This window comes from Canis aureus, chromosome 8 (genome assembly GCF_053574225.1).
Source record: "Canis aureus isolate CA01 chromosome 8, VMU_Caureus_v.1.0, whole genome shotgun sequence".
Taxonomy (NCBI): domain Eukaryota; kingdom Metazoa; phylum Chordata; class Mammalia; order Carnivora; family Canidae; genus Canis; species Canis aureus.
Genome location: NC_135618.1, coordinates 65226766 through 65241703, shown reverse-complemented (window position 1 = coordinate 65241703; position 14938 = coordinate 65226766). Strand labels below are relative to the sequence as shown.

The 14938-nt window shown below is 59.1% G+C and overlaps 1 protein-coding gene across 7 annotated transcripts in view; it reads left to right on the top strand.

Moving 5' to 3' along the window:
* The window catches only part of TNRC18 (trinucleotide repeat containing 18), an 89699-nt gene extending 75160 nt beyond the window's left edge, over positions 1–14539 (top strand). For all 7 annotated transcript variants that reach the window (XM_077907679.1, XM_077907678.1, XM_077907677.1 and 4 more), the window contains 11 exons: positions 358–510; positions 843–984; positions 2998–3115; positions 3560–3635; positions 3725–3833; positions 6237–6353; positions 7028–7192; positions 7579–8909; positions 12165–12401; positions 12508–12582; positions 12890–14539. In XM_077907679.1, coding sequence (XP_077763805.1) covers positions 358–510; positions 843–984; positions 2998–3115; positions 3560–3635; positions 3725–3833; positions 6237–6353; positions 7028–7192; positions 7579–8909; positions 12165–12401; positions 12508–12582; positions 12890–13096 — 2730 coding nt within the window. In that variant the 3' untranslated portion in view covers positions 13097–14539. The remainder of the gene's footprint in view (positions 1–357; positions 511–842; positions 985–2997; positions 3116–3559; positions 3636–3724; positions 3834–6236; positions 6354–7027; positions 7193–7578; positions 8910–12164; positions 12402–12507; positions 12583–12889) is intronic.
* The last annotated feature ends 399 nt before the right edge of the window (positions 14540–14938 follow it).

The window sequence follows — 14938 nt, the reverse complement described above, 5'->3', positions numbered from 1 at the left end:
GGCAAATTCCCATCTGTGTTTTAAAAAAAAAAAAATACTATTTGTGCGCAAATGTGTCTGTATAGCCTGTGTGTTTATGTGGCAAGTTCTGGAAGGATGCACCAGGCAGCCACTGGTGATTCTTGTTAGCACTGTGTACATGATAGGATACATTGGAGAGGAAGTTGCACCTATATGCACTTTGGTACTTTTTTTTTTCTTCTTTTTACGCAAGTGACATGTAGTAATAAAACAATTAAGATTAAGAACAAACATACTAGCGGGAAGGGAGGGGGAGGTGTTTTGTTCCTCTCCCAGGAGAGGCGAGTTGTGGGGGAGGACAGCCTCTGATGGCACCTGTGTGGCTTCCTCACCCAGAAGAAGAAGGGAAAGGAGGCCGGCTCAGGGGCCGCACCACCCCCGCCCCGTGTTCCCGCCCTGCCCCCCGAGACCCGGGCTCCCCACACCAGCTCCCCGGCCACCGCCAAGAGGAGCAAAGCCAAGGCCAAAGGGAAGGAGGTGAAAAAGGAGGTAAGGCTCTCTGTGCTCAAGAGTGAGGTCCCTGTAGCCCCCTCCCTGATGGGGATGTGCTGGGTGTGCCCACCCCCCAGCGCCGTCCAGCCCCCGGCCAGGCTGTTCTTCAGAGCCCACTGTTTGTCTGGAGGTGCTGCCTCAGCACACGCAGTCCTGGCCATCTGGGGTGTAGGCTCATTCTGCTCCCTGGCCTTTGGAGTGAGGCCAGCTAGCACATGTGGGAGATGCCCCTGCGGCCTGACGATGACCCCCGTTTCCAGGGAGGGTCCTAAGTGGCAGGACTTGCATGGCACGTCCTAAGCTGAGGGTCTGTTGTGCTCTGTCCCCAGAATCGGGGAAAGGGGGGAGCTGTGAGCAAGTTGATGGAGAGCATGGCTGCTGAGGAGGACTTCGAGCCCAACCAGGACTCGAGCTTCTCTGAGGATGAGCACCTGCCTCGTGGTGGGGCCGTGGAGCGGCCGCTAACTCCAGGTAAGTCCCAGCAACGCCGTGTTGGTCCGGCCTGCAGTGTGGGGCTGCAGAAGTTTCCCCGAGGAAAGCAGCAGGCAGGGGCTGACTAGCACGAGGAGTGGGCACTTGCAAGGGCCTGACGTGAGGTCGGCGCATGGTATCTGTGGTAAACTGAGGGAGTCCGGTTTGATTCTGGTTTAGTAAGCTGGTGGGGGGCAGGAGCACAGCCCTGGGTAGGGGAGGAGGCAGAGGCAGATGACCCAGGCTTGCGGTCTTTGCCCTAATGAAAACAAGAAGCTGTCAGAGGTTGTAAGTGGAGGATCAGCACAGTCAGATTGGTTTTGAAAAGTGCTCTCTGACTGCTTTGTAGAGGACAGATGGGGGGGTGCCTGAGGGGCCCAGGCAGTCCAGGTAGGAGGCCCTTGTGAGGATCCCAGCAAACGATGGTGGGCTGTAGTGCCATAGACAGCATGGAGGGAGATGGGGTGGGTTTGGCCATGTTGGGAGGGGGAGAGGGGTTCTGGGGTGGGCTGTGTGATGTGAGCAGATAAGGGGTGAGGACGGCTGGTGGTAGGGTGGGCACAGAGGGAGCAGGCTGAGGTCCTGTGCCATGCTTTGCCAGCCAGAGCCTGGGGTGCCTGGAGGACATCCCAGGGAAGCGACGTATGCTTGGCATTTGGACCCAGGGATCTCCTCCAGGAGCTTAGAGGAGAGACTCAGGATGGGAATTGGGTGGGGCAGATATGGAGCAAGAGGATGAACCAGGCTGAGGGACTTCATGATCGGGGGAGTATCACTCAGCTGTTGCTGTGTAACAAACAGCTACTCAGTGGGAAATGGCAAGAGGTAGTTGTGTCTCAGTTATCTGCAGGGCAGATGGGCTGACCTCAGCTGGGTTTGTTCCCACAACAGTGGGATGGCTAGAGGTTCTCTGATGCAGGGAATGCTCTGCTCTGTGGCCATTCAGCCCCTGGACTAATGGGTGAGCCAGGGCATGCTCTTCCTGTGGCCATCCTGCCAGAGGCCAACAGGGGCAAGTGGGAGCTGACAAGGCCTCCTCAGGCCCAGATTCAGAATCAGCACTTGATCACTCCTACTCTTGTGCCATTGGCCAGAGCAAGTCATGTGGCCATGCTCAGCGTGAAGGAGTGGGAAGTGCACTGCACCCACGGTGAGGCTGTGGCAGGGGTGTAGGTGCAGCCAGGGGTGAACAGGTGGGCTGGCCGTTCTGTCCACCCCAGTGAGCTGTCTGGATTTCTCTAGCCTGGTCACAACAGCGCAGGGCCGGGTTCAAGGTCCCACAGGGCAGGAAGAGTGGGCCTAGGGCCCTGAAACAGTGTGGCTGAGCCTGGAGGAGGAAAATGGGGGAGCATGTTGTTTGAGGGAGCTAGAAGCAGGTGGCTTTTAAGCCAAAGGCAGAGGTAGCTTTGGGATGAGGACAGATGAGGAGGGGCGGGAGCAATGAGTACTGACAGCCTCGCTGGGAAGTTTGGCTAGAGGGGTTTGGCTTCCACCAGATTGAATGGCACCCCAGGTGGAGAACAAGCCAATGGAAAGTCCTGGATGCTTGGCTGAAGTGGTGGTGGTGGGGCTGATGACCTGGAGCCTCATGCTCAAGCCTCAGGGTGGTGGTCTTTGAGGTAGAGGAGGGGCAGCACATGTAGGCTGTCACCCTTGGTCTTTACCCACTTGGGATCTTTCCAGAGGCCTGGGTCAGGAGAGTAGGGGCTGCTCATGGCCCCACTGTGTGCCCCTGCATGAGGTCTGTCTGGGCCCACCAGTGGGTACACACATGTGCGTGTGCACACACAGGCGCACACACACGGCACACACTGCCTACAGGCAGCCTCTGGGCCCACCAGTGGGCACACACGTGCACACACAATCACACACACACACTCACACACACAGAGCACAAACTGCCTGCAGGCAGCCTTATGCCTTTTCCCCTGGGGTAAGGGAGGTTTGGGCAGCGAGGGCGGGTCTCCCGGCTGCCCCCTGGCTCCAGCCCTGCCTCCTCGCCAACCCCCACAGCTCCACGTTCCTGCATCATCGACAAGGATGAGCTGAAGGACGGCTTGCGTGTGCTCATCCCCATGGATGACAAGCTGCTGTATGCTGGGCATGTACAGACTGTGCACTCCCCAGACATGTGAGTGGAGACCTGGGGGCCTGGGCAGGGGCCAGCGCCGGGCTTAGAGCCCAAAGACTATCACCCAGTCCCATGTCCGGGATGCTTTGCCAGGCCTCTGTGAGCAGGTAGCTTTGCTTCTCTGAGCTGCAGCTCCTCCGTAGAACCCGTGGAATGACCCTGAGAGGGTGGTGCTCTCTGAGGGGGCTGAGTGGGCATGGCAGCCCCCAGTATGTGCTTAGACCTGCAACCCCTAGTTGTACAGAGGATGAAGCAGACCCAGAAGGGGGAAAGACTCCCCAAGTTTATATAGGGCGTCAGCAAACTTCCAAGCTCTGACATCATATGTGGGTGGTCTGGGAGGCTGAGCTGGTGCTCTCTGGGCCAGGAGTTGAGGTGCAAGGGTCTCTCTGGGAAGGTCCACGGTCTGTATCACCCCACCCCACACATGCCATGGCCTTGCAGATACCGCGTGGTGGTGGAGGGTGAGCGCGGGAACCGGCCCCACATCTACTGTCTGGAGCAGCTGCTGCAGGAGGCGGTGAGGGGCCAGACAGCGGGGCTGCTGGGAGGATGGGGGCCGGGGCTGTTCCCGGCCACCCCTGGTGCTCAATCCTTTGCTTTTCCCAGATCAATGACGTGAGGCCAGCCTCCACTCGCTTCTTGCCACAAGGGACCAGAATCGCAGCCTACTGGAGCCAGCAGTACCGTTGCCTCTACCCAGGCACTGTGGTCCGAGGTGAGGCATCCCTCCTGTAGACCCTCCCTGGCATTCCCTCGTTTCCTCTTGAGTCACTTGAACCCCAGCCCTGACTGTCTGAAACATGAACGCTTGTGCTGGCTCCTGGTAGCTGAAAATTTCTGGGGCCTCTGGGCCTTGTCAGGCTCAGGAATGGTTCACACAAGCATCCTCAGGACTCAGGCCCTCCATCTGCTCTCATCTGGGCCTGGCTTCACACTCAGTTCCTTGGGGACTAGATCCCACAATCCTAACAAATCCTGTCATTGGGAGAATTCTCTCCTTTTCCATATAAGTCCCGGGATGGAGCCTGCAGAACTGGTGTGGGTCATGTGCATTTCCTTGACTGCTGTGAGTCTCATCCCCAACACTAGCGAGCAAGGTCAGTTTACTAATTCCACATGTGGACTAAGAGAGGGGACGGTGGCTTCCCCGGGAAAATTGGGGTGCTGTTAGCAGAGTAAGAGATTGGGAGCTAGGCAGATGAAAATAACAGGAGCCCCAGAAGATGTAGGTACAGGTGTCAGACACCGCAGATGCCCTCTGGGCTCCCCCTAGCTGTTGCAGACCCAGCATTCCCAGGAGATAGGGGTATGGATGTTCACTACATTACAGGCAACAGCCACCACTCGACCAGCTGGCAAATTCAGTGCACCCCATGGCTACCTAGTATCCACGTAAGGCAGAAGGTGGGAGCGTGGGGGGCACTGAGCAGGAAGTCCTCTTACTGTGGTAAGAGTTCATCTTGATTCAGGTCCCCCAGAGCTCTCTGACTCCCTAAACCACGATGAGGTCACTCTAGGGACTTCCCCTGGTCATCCCTCTGAGAGTACTATTTTCTCCAGCTCCTGGGCTGCATTGTGTCTTTCTCTTCCCTTGTCGTCCTAGAGAATCTTTGCGTAGCTTTCTGAGAAAGGGTATAAGGGGGTGCAGTGGGGGGGGGGGTGTAAATCCCTCCAATATCTGCATGCCCAAGATCTCTTTATTCTAAACTGTTCTTTAGAGATAGTAGAACTGGAATAAATTCTAGGTTGGAAATAATTTTCTGTCTCTGGTCCATTTTTATCTGGCTTCCAATTGTCTGAGAAGTTCAATGCCATGATTAAAAACACATCTTTGTAGGAGACTTGCTTTTTTCTCTCTGGAAACTGTTAGGATGTTCTCATTCTTCCTAGATCTGGGATTTCATGTGGGTTTGTGTCTGTGTCTGTATGCATTGCTGGTGATTTGGATGAAGCAAGTGTCCTCTGTTCTGGACGCCCGCGCTGCCCTCAGAGAGCTGCTCCCTGGGACTCACGCTCCTGAGCTGTGCTGCCCACAGCATCTGTATCTTTATTCCTACTGGGGGGCTGTGTCATCACCCTTTTGTTCCACCTCTGAGTGGTTTCCTTGGCCGACCCTGCCCTTCTGATCCTTCCGTTGTCTTGAATTGTTGAAATCCCTGTCATGTAAGAAATTCCTAAGAGCTTTTTCTTATTCTTTGAATCAATCTATCTTTCTTTTTTCTGTTCTTTTTTTCTCTTTCTCTTTCTCTTTTTCTTTCCCCGGGAACTTTTTGTGTCCTATTTTCTTGTTTTTATATTGTTTTGTTTCATATCATGTTTGGTTATATCCATGTTACATTTTCTTAAATATCTCTGAAAATCTACTGTTTCCATGTCAGGTTTCTCCAGCTCCCTTTTGTCCTGGGTTCCCCATTCCCTTTTGGGGTCCTGGGCTCTCTCTTCATCCTCTGACCTCTCTGGTCTGTGTCTGCCTCTCCTAAGATGCTGTCCTTTCAGCCCTGGTGATCCATAGTAAGTGGATCAGAAACCTTGTGTGTGGGCAGGAGTGTTCTGTGGGGACCTCAGGTCCCAGCACCCACAGTGTGCCTGCTGCCGCTGGCAGACCACCCACGGCCTGTGCTTAGGGGCCAGACCAGGCATCTGCATGTAGAATGGGGTGGGGGTCACCCACCCAGCTCCTCTGCACCCCAGGGCTATCCCCTCAGCCTGTCCAGTGTTGGGATTCCCTGACCCCTACCTTCAGAGGTGCTGGGCGCCTCTTGGGCCTTCTTCTGGGCCCTCCGAGTGTAGGTGGTTGTCTGTGAAATGCCATGCTCCCACCTGCCACCAGCCCCTGTCGCTTCCCACTGTCCCTTCTGGTGCCTGCCCTTGTGCTCCCTAGCTCCCTGTTGGCTCGGGGAGGGTCTTGGGAGTGAGTTGAGATGCTGGAATGGGCATGCTGGTGCTCCTGCTGGGACCACATGGCTCCGAAGCTCACATTCTACACCAGTCTCTACCTGCCCTTGTACGTCTCAAGTCCAGGGCTGCTTACCTGCTCGTTTTGGCTCCCCTTTTTGCCCTCGTGCCCCTCTGAGAGTGGGGTCCGCTGGCCTCCCTGACCCTGCCCCTCTGCCAACAGGCTTGCTTGGCCTCGAGGATGACGGGGACCTGATCACCGTGGAATTTGATGACGGGGACACAGGGAGGATCCCCCTCTCCCACATCCGCCTGCTGCCTCCCGACTATAAGATCCAGTGTGAGTGGTGGTCCTTCTGCCCTGCTGAGGGTGACCCTGCCCTGTGAGCCCAACTCTCGGACTCTGGCCATTGTTTGAACCATTTACACCCATGGGATGGAAATGGCAGAAACCATGGGTGGGGCTCCTGGGGTTCCCCAGGCCTGCATCCCCAGGCTGCCCAGGCTATCGAGGCTGGCTGGTCACCGTGACTGAATGTCCCATGCCTGTGTCCACGAGAGCATGGAATTCCTGCCTCAGCCCTGTGTGTCTGGAGATCCCAGCCCCTTTGACCGACCAATAGCAGCTCAGGTTCTTGGGGTGGGGGGGCGGGGAATGGCTCTTCCAGGGTCCCATGACTAGGGGCAGAGCCAGGACTTGGAATGAGGACTGCCTGACTTGTAGGTTTTGAGCATCCTCCAGGTGGATTATAAAAACCACAAAGGTGGGATCTTGGCTCAGCTCCACCCAGTCCATTCACCCGAGGGGCCCCTGTGGAATATTTTGTGTGTGTAGACACCTGAGTGGCATCCCTGCAGACGGGGCCACACTCTCCAACTGCGCAGCCCCTTCAGGCAGGCCAAGCAAGTTCAGCCAGGTGGTGATCCAGCCCCTGTCCCTTGTGACAGACGATGCTTAGGCAGCTAGGAAAGTGGGGAGCTAGCCCTGAGCCCCCGTTTGTCCTGCCCGTGCAGGTGCGGAGCCATCCCCAGCCCTCCTGGTGCCAAGTGCCAAGCGCCGCAGCCGGAAGACCAGCAAAGATACCGGGGACAGCAAAGATGGGAGCACGCCAGGGTCTGAGGAGTCTGGTGCCAAGGCCCGAGGGCGTGGGCGGAAACCCAGCACCAAGGCCAAGAGTGGTATGTGGGCCCCAGCTCAGTCCTAGCCAAGGCACAAGAGCAGGTGTGGGAGTAGATGGGGACAGGCTGCATACCTCTGTGGGGACTTGGCCATGGGGCCTCTTGGACCATTTGACAGATTGGGAAACTGAGGCTTTGGGAGGTGCATTGATCCATCAGGGGCAGAGTTGGTCTTCAGCCAGGTGGCTCACTCCAGAGTTCAGGGACAAGTGCCAAGAGCCGACACTGCTGGGGACCATTGGGGTCACCACCTGTAGGATGATGGTGATGTGAGGGCCCAGAACGGCCGCTGTTCAGGAACAAGCAGGGCCAGGATTGAAACAGGGCTTTCTGGCTCAGGAGCCCCGGGCCCTAGTCTCACATAAGATCTTTCCTCTCTCTTCTAGATAGAGCTGCCGTCCTGGAGGAGGGGCCCTCAACAGAAGAGGTCCCCAGTACCCCATTGGCCCTGGAGCCCATCAGTACCCCGAATTCCAAGAAGAGCCCCCCAGAACCCGTGGATAAGCGGGCCAAAGCCCCTAAGGCTCGCTCAGCGCCCCCACAACCCAATCCAGCGCCATCCACTTTCACCAGCTGCCCGGCTCCCGAGCCCTTTGGGGAGCTGCCAGCCCCTGCCACGGTCCTGGCCCCCGCCCCCCTTGTCACCATGCCCATCACCATGCCCGCCACCCGGCCCAAGCCCAAGAAGGCCCGGGCTGCCGAGGAGGCGGCCACCAAGGGCACCCGGAGGCCTGGGGAGGAGGCCGAGCTGCTCGTCAAGCTGGACCACGAGGGTGTGACGTCACCCAAAAGCAAGAAGGCCAAAGAGGCCCTCCTTCTGCGGGAGGACCCTGGAGCTGGGGGCTGGCAGGAGCCCAAGGGCCTCCTGGGCCTGGGCAGCTACCCTCCGGCCACGGGCAGCAGTGAGCCCAAGGCCACCCGGCCCCAGCCCATGGATGGCGACCTGGCCCAGGAGCCTGGCACTGGGCACGAGTTTGAGGACTCCGGCAACCCCAAGAGCCCTGACAAGGGCCAGGCAGAGCAGGACGGGGCCGAGGAGTCTGAGAGTGGCAGCAGCAGTGACAGTGGCAGCAGCAGCAGCAGCAGCTCGGAGACTGAGGGGGAGGAAGAGGGCCAGGGCAGCGGTGGCCGGAACTGCAGCGCCTCCAGCTCCAGGGCGTCATCCTCCTCGTCCTCCTCGTCATCGTCCTCCTCTTCCTCGTCCTCCTCGTCATCGTCCTCCTCGTCCTCTTCTTCTTCCTCCTCCTCCTCGTCTTCCTCCTCCTCCTCGTCCTCCTCCTCGTCCTCCTCCTCCTCGTCCTCCTCCTCCTCCTCCTCGTCCTCCTCCTCCTCCTCCTCCACCACAGACGATTCCTCCTGCAGCTCAGATGACGAGGCGGCGCCCACCCCCGCGGCCGGCCCCTCCGCCCCACCAGCCCTCCCCAGCAAGGCGCCCAAGCCGCCAGGCAAGGCTCGCTCCTCGGCCCACTCTCCAGGCAAGAAGGCACCGGCGCCCCCGCCCCAGGCGCCCCCGCCACAGCCGCCACAGCCTATGCCGCCCAAGGCTCAGGCCGGGGCCGGGGCCAAGAGCCGACCCAAGAAGAGAGAGGGCGTCCACCTTCCCACCACCAAGGAGCTGGCCAAGCGGCAGCGCCTGCCGTCCGTGGAGAACAGACCCAAGATCGCCGCCTTCCTGCCTGCCCGGCAGCTTTGGAAGTGGTTCGGCAAGCCCACCCAGGTAGCCACGGGCGGGGGCCTGCCCGTCCTTCCGTCACCTCCTGTCCACCCAGCCACTGTGTGGGGAGATCCCCTTTTATACGTGGGTCCCCTGAGTCTCAGAGCACCCAAGTACGCCCACTTTGATAAGCCCCAAAGCCGTGTCCTCCCCACAGCAGTGCTGCCCTCTGATCTCAGCCCAGACCCTCCCCCACTCTGAGGGACACAGGCAAAAAAACAGGCAGGGACAAGCCCTGACCCTTTGGGCAGACATTTAGTTATCACGCAGAGGGCTCTCGAAACCCCACAGGCTCACTCGGCGTGGGCTTCATGGTTAGCCGTCCTCTCCCCTCGTGGCAGAATGGCCCTGGACCTCCGGCTGACCAGGCGAGCGAGGAGGAGGCGCTTTTTCCCGTGTTTGCCCACAGAGATCTGGGGTTGAATCTGCTGGGCGTGGCCGGATCACGTGCCCACCTGCCCGCCACCTTTCAGAGGGACAGCATTCTGGTTGCCCAGGTCTAGGGTCACATAGTCACCCTTGTTGTAGAGAGGGATTCTCCAGAAGGAGCCCTCCCAGCCCACCCTGTGCCCATCTGGCGTGTGCACATGTGGACATGAACATGCATGTACGTGCCAGCACACATCTATACATGTACACAAACATGCTTGCCCATGCACACACACAGGCATCCAAGAAGCTTCCATGTGCAGAAGGGAACAGCCCCCGTGGTCACCAGTCCCCCCCATGCCCCTGGGCAGGTTTGCCCACTAACCCGGGCCCCTCAAGGCTACCCCCGAGGTGGACTTGGAGGAGGTGCCCCACTGGGTCCATACCTCCCCCCTCATCATTGCCAGTTCCTGCCAGGGCAGGTGTAGGGATTTGGGATTGATAGTGATGACTTGTGGGGGAGGCTGCCAGGGGGCTTACGTTGTGTTGCTCCCTGGTGTACGACAGCAAAGCCAGAAAAGTGGAGGAGAGTTCTGAATTATGACTCCAGCTTGGAGGTGTCTGTCTCAGGTGGCTCTTTGGGGTCCCCTGTGCCACCAGGAGCAGTTAGAACCCCCCAGAGGGCTCTTCAGAAGGGGTGCGGAGCAGGGAGTCCAGGAGTACTCAGTCCCCGGGCCCCTCTCAGCTCCTGCTCTCCCTATGGCTTCCCTGCTGTGGAGGCACCACTTTGGACCTGGTGCAGATAATCTGCTCGGACCCTGCGGGGCATAGGTTGTCTGGCTTTCAGCCTACGCAGGTCGCTGGCTCCAGGATGAGAGCCTCTCTTGGCAAGGCCACCGCTGAGGACAGCACATTTGAGCGTGTGGGGATCTTCCCTGACAAGCTGCACTCAGACATTCCCTGCTGGGCGTCCTGGAGCTCTGGTCCCAGCAGGTGCTTTATTGAGGGGCTGCATTGAGTGGCAGCTTCGAAGCTGAAGACGGGCACATTCTTGCTGACTCGCCTCCACTGTGATTGGCCCCTTCCCTGTGTTAGCATCAGGGTGCAGGGCTGCAGTGGACAGAAACGTCCAGGGGTGTCCAGCTTCAGGTACAACTGGATCCAGGGGTTTGAAAGGCTGTCTTCAGACTCACTCCTGGGTCCACGCTCCAGGTTTCAGTTGTTCCCACCTTTGCATCGGTCTCCTGCTTTGACGGTCCCTTCCCTCTTGACAGCAAGTAGCCCCTGTAGCTTCCAGTTTGTGTTCCACCATCTCAGAAGTGACAGTAGGGAGGAAGTATCTTTTTTTTTTTTTAAGATTTTATTTATTTATTCATGAGAGACAGAGAAACGGGAGGTGGGCAGAGACACAGGCAGAGGGAGAAGCAGGCTCCATGCAGGGACCCCGATGTGGGACTCGATCCCGGGACTCCAGGATCACGCCCTGGGCTGAAGGCAGGCTCTAAACTGCTGAGCCACCCGGGGATCCCCATGGAAGTATCTTTTTACAAGTAGTTGGTGGAATGCCTTTGGCTTGGATGCTAAGCCCACCTCTGAGCCAGTCACAATGCCAGAAGGAGGACAGGATGTTCAGATTGGCCGGGCCAAGTCCTGTGTTCACTGCAGGGGTGGGAGCAGCCCCACTGGGGAGCCATATGGATTGAGGAGGATCTGTGAGAAGGGGAGTAGCCACTGGATGCTAAGAAACATAGTGGCCGTCAGAGATGAGTTGATGTAGAAATCGTAGCTGTCCACCTCACCTTGAATTTATTTTTAGCCTTGAGCTGAAAAGAATTTGAGCAGTTTGTAGAACGTACGAGAAATCAGTGACCAGGACATCAGAAAGTCTTTCACCACCAGGGAGCCAATGAATTAAAAGCAGAGAAAGGGGGCTGCTGGAGAAGGTGGGAAACAAGCGTGCAGTCTCCCCTGTTGAGGCTCGTCTGAGTCCGCTGGCAGCCCATGTGAAATGGGCAAAGTGAGTTTTAGATCTGGGTTCTAGGAGATCACACTCTGCATCCATGGGAGAGCAGAACTTTGCTTAGGTCTGGTCTCTCAGGGGTTGCCCCCAGGGACAGCGATGGACCCTAGAGCTGCCTGGGGCTGGGGTACATTTTGGGGTCCTGATGGCAGGTGTGTTCCCTCCTCAGACCTGCATGTGTGTCCCAGTGCCAGCCCAGGAAATGTTTGTTGAGTGACTAAGAAAAACCCAGCACACCACAGGCCTAGCAGATGTGCACCGAGTGCTGGGCCTTGTGGGCCCTGGGCTGACCGGAGTCAGGGGCTTCCCCTGGGGGTTGACATTGTCTCAGGGACAGCCTCGGCCCCTGCCCCCCACTCCCTCGCCCCTGGTTAGGCCACTCAGGTGGCTGACTCCCAGCCCCACACTACCTGTTGGGGTGTAGAACGAGGCTGAACAGCCAGTGTCCTGTGGCCCCAGGGGACGTTACGTGGCTAAGTGAGAGTCATGTGGGAGGAGCCCTGTGCTCTGTCCACAGGCGAAGCTGGGAGCCCCGGGGCTTCACTGCCCTGTCTCCCTACTGGACCTCACTGTCCCTGTCTGGAAATTGGGGATCAGTAGGGGGCTGCTGGGTTCGGCTGCACGAGCCTCATGGACAGCAGGTGCACTTCTCCAGGATGGGAAAAAGCCCCTCTTAGTTGTGGGTCCTGCATGTCAGGGAAGCCCCTGTTGGACACCCAGTGTGCAGCGAGATGAAGGAGGCTCCCCCAGTTAGAGCAAGCAGGGGGTCCCCTCCATCCCAGCCCGCCCTCTACAGGAGCCCAGGGCTCGTGCGTAGGGCCGGTGGCGGCAGGGCGGGCCTGGGGCCCCTGACACGGTGTGTCCCGCAGCGCCGTGGCATGAAGGGCAAGGCCCGCAAGCTGTTCTACAAGGCCATCGTGCGCGGCAAGGAGATGATCCGCATCGGGGACTGCGCCGTGTTCCTGTCGGCTGGCCGCCCCAACCTGCCCTACATCGGCCGCATCCAGAGCATGTGGGAGTCGTGGGGCAGCAACATGGTGGTCCGCGTCAAGTGGTTCTACCACCCTGAGGAGACCAGCCCGGGCAAGCGCCTCCACGAGGGCCAGGTGAGGCCAGGGCCCGACCAGCCCGGGGGTGGAGGCCAGGGTGCCCGGCTGGGGCGGGCAGGGCCTGGCCAGGCTCACCGCTGCCCCTTGTCTGGCCCTCATGCAGCACTGGGACCAGAAGTCCGGCCGCAGCCTCCCCGCGGCCCTGCGAGCCTCCAGCCAGAGAAAGGACTTCATGGAGGTAGGGGCACGTGGTGGAGGGCAGGGAGGAGGTGCCCAGGCCTCCAACCCCAACCTCGTCCTGGCCCTGAACTGCTGCCTGCCACACTCGGTCCCCGCGATACTTTGGGGCCGTTGGCTTTCAGGGCTCTGTCCTGGCGCCTCTCTCGGCCTGTGTCAGAATCCCAGTCTCTGGGCTGCTCTAGGGTCGGGGTGAGGGGCGTTTCTCTGTCTCTGCCCTCAAGGTTTGCCCTGGTCCCTCTGGCCTGGGAGGGGGGTCTTCCCTCTGCCCCCCCACCTGCCCTGACACCTGCCCACCGTGCCCGCAGCGCGCCCTCTACCAGTCCTCCCACGTGGACGAGAACGATGTGCAGACCGTGTCGCACAAGTGCCTGGTGGTGGGCCTGGAGCAGTATGAGCAGATGCTCAAGACCAAGAAATACCAGGACAGCGAGGGTCTGTACTACCTCGCGGGCACCTACGAGCCCACCACAGGCATGATCTTCTCCACCGACGGCGTGCCTGTGCTCTGCTGAGCACCCAGCACCCTGCCAGCTGCCTTGTGCCCCGAGGGCCGATGGGGGCCCTCACCATCACTGCCACGTCTCGGGGGCCATGTGCGTTGGCTGTGTGCATGCAGGTGTGCCCTTGGACGCCCCGGCGTGTGTGAGCGTGTACATGTGTGTGCCTGTATGCATGCACGTGTGTGCACACATGTGCACACGTCTCCAGCCCCCCTCCCAAACCCCTCGGTGCCCCTCAGGATGGGGCTCCTCTCAGCTATCAGGGTATGGCTCTGCTGGGCCCCCTCCAGGGGCCTTCCCTCCAGCACCTTGTAAGCACTTGGCTAGGCTGGGTCCCCTCTGGGCCGATGCCCAGGCCCACCAGGGACTCAGTTGGGGGACGGGGTGGTTTCCAAGGAACCAGACTGACACTCGCTCTGGGGTTCCCGCTGCTGGAGGTCCTCCCCGGGGCACCTCGGGCCTGACCCCCCTCAGCACGGAGCCCGCCCCAAGCCTCCCGCTGTGACACGGGCAGCGAGGGGAGTGGGAAGTGGCCGGATGCCCGCCAGCCTCACTGATCAGGCCAGGCTTGGTCTGGGCGCCGGCCTGGGGCCCGGCCTCTGCCCCTCAGGATGGCCTGGACTCGAGCAAGAGAGCCAGGTGAGGGTGGAGCCCCGGAGCATCGGGCAGGTGCCAGGCAGCAGGGCGGGGGGCTGCTTGCCCTGAGGCCCTGGGGAGAGCCCACCCCTCCCGGTCCAGCCCCTTACACTACACACAACCCCAATGGTGCTGAAGTCCTCGACCCGGCCCCGCCCGGCCCTCCCGCCCCGGCCTCAGCCAGCCCGGAGGCGGCAGTTCTTATAACCTGTACAGTTTTATTGTACCGAGAGACTCTCCCCGCCCCTGTATCATACGCCTTTAAATGGAGTCAACTTTTTAATTATATATATAAAGATAAATATATATAAATATATATAAATATAAACTTTTTAAAACTGTGAAAAAATAGCTATGAAATTATAAAAAAAAAGCGAACACATTCTGACGTGCAGAATATTATTTTTTATTTCCTATTAGATTGTGAGTGTCTAGCACCCAGCTTCACGGGCCCCCCTCGTCCTGAGCACCCCCCGCCCGCCCGCCACCCTGGCCCAGGTGTACTGTACTTGCCCCCAGAATGGAGAAGCAGTTAGGGAGAGAAGAGGCTGAGGAAGGGAGAGAGGGGGGCCCCTGCTCCCCCGGCTCGGCCCCGAGAGCACTTACCAGCCCCCGCGCCTTCCAGGGGGACGGGAGGCCTCGTCCAGACAATCTTAAGGGAAGGAAAAGCCAGACTTTGGTTTTGTTTTTTGGGGGAATTACTGTTTTCCTTTTTTTTTTTTTTTTAAGTTTCTTTTGGAATTTTGTTTGTTGGTGAATTCTGTGTGATCTTTTTCATAAAAAAAGAAAAGAAAAGAGAAAAAGCTATAATCGGAGAAATGCCGTTGTCTGGAGTGGTTCATTTCAAGGGCAGGGGAGGGTGGTGCGCGGTCCTGGGCAGCGGCTGGGGCGGTGCTGCCCACCATCCAGGCCAGGAGCTGGGCGCTGGCCCCACAGCGGCCGCGGTCGGCGCAGGGCCGTCTCCGTCCAAGCCAGCGCCAGTGGAGGGAAGCGGAGGCTTTGTGGGCTGTCCCGGCTGCTGTCCCCGTGGGTGGCCAGAGATGACCACCACTGTGTGGGCGGCTGAGCTGCGGGACGTGTCCGTCAGTGCAGAAGCGAGGCTGGGGGTGGGCACCTCCCGTGTCCTTGAAGATGCAGAGCTCAGCGCTCCAGCCCTGCCCACAGCTGAAGACAAGAGCCAGGGCAGTGCAGGGGGGCCGCGTGGGCCGGGGCCGTGGG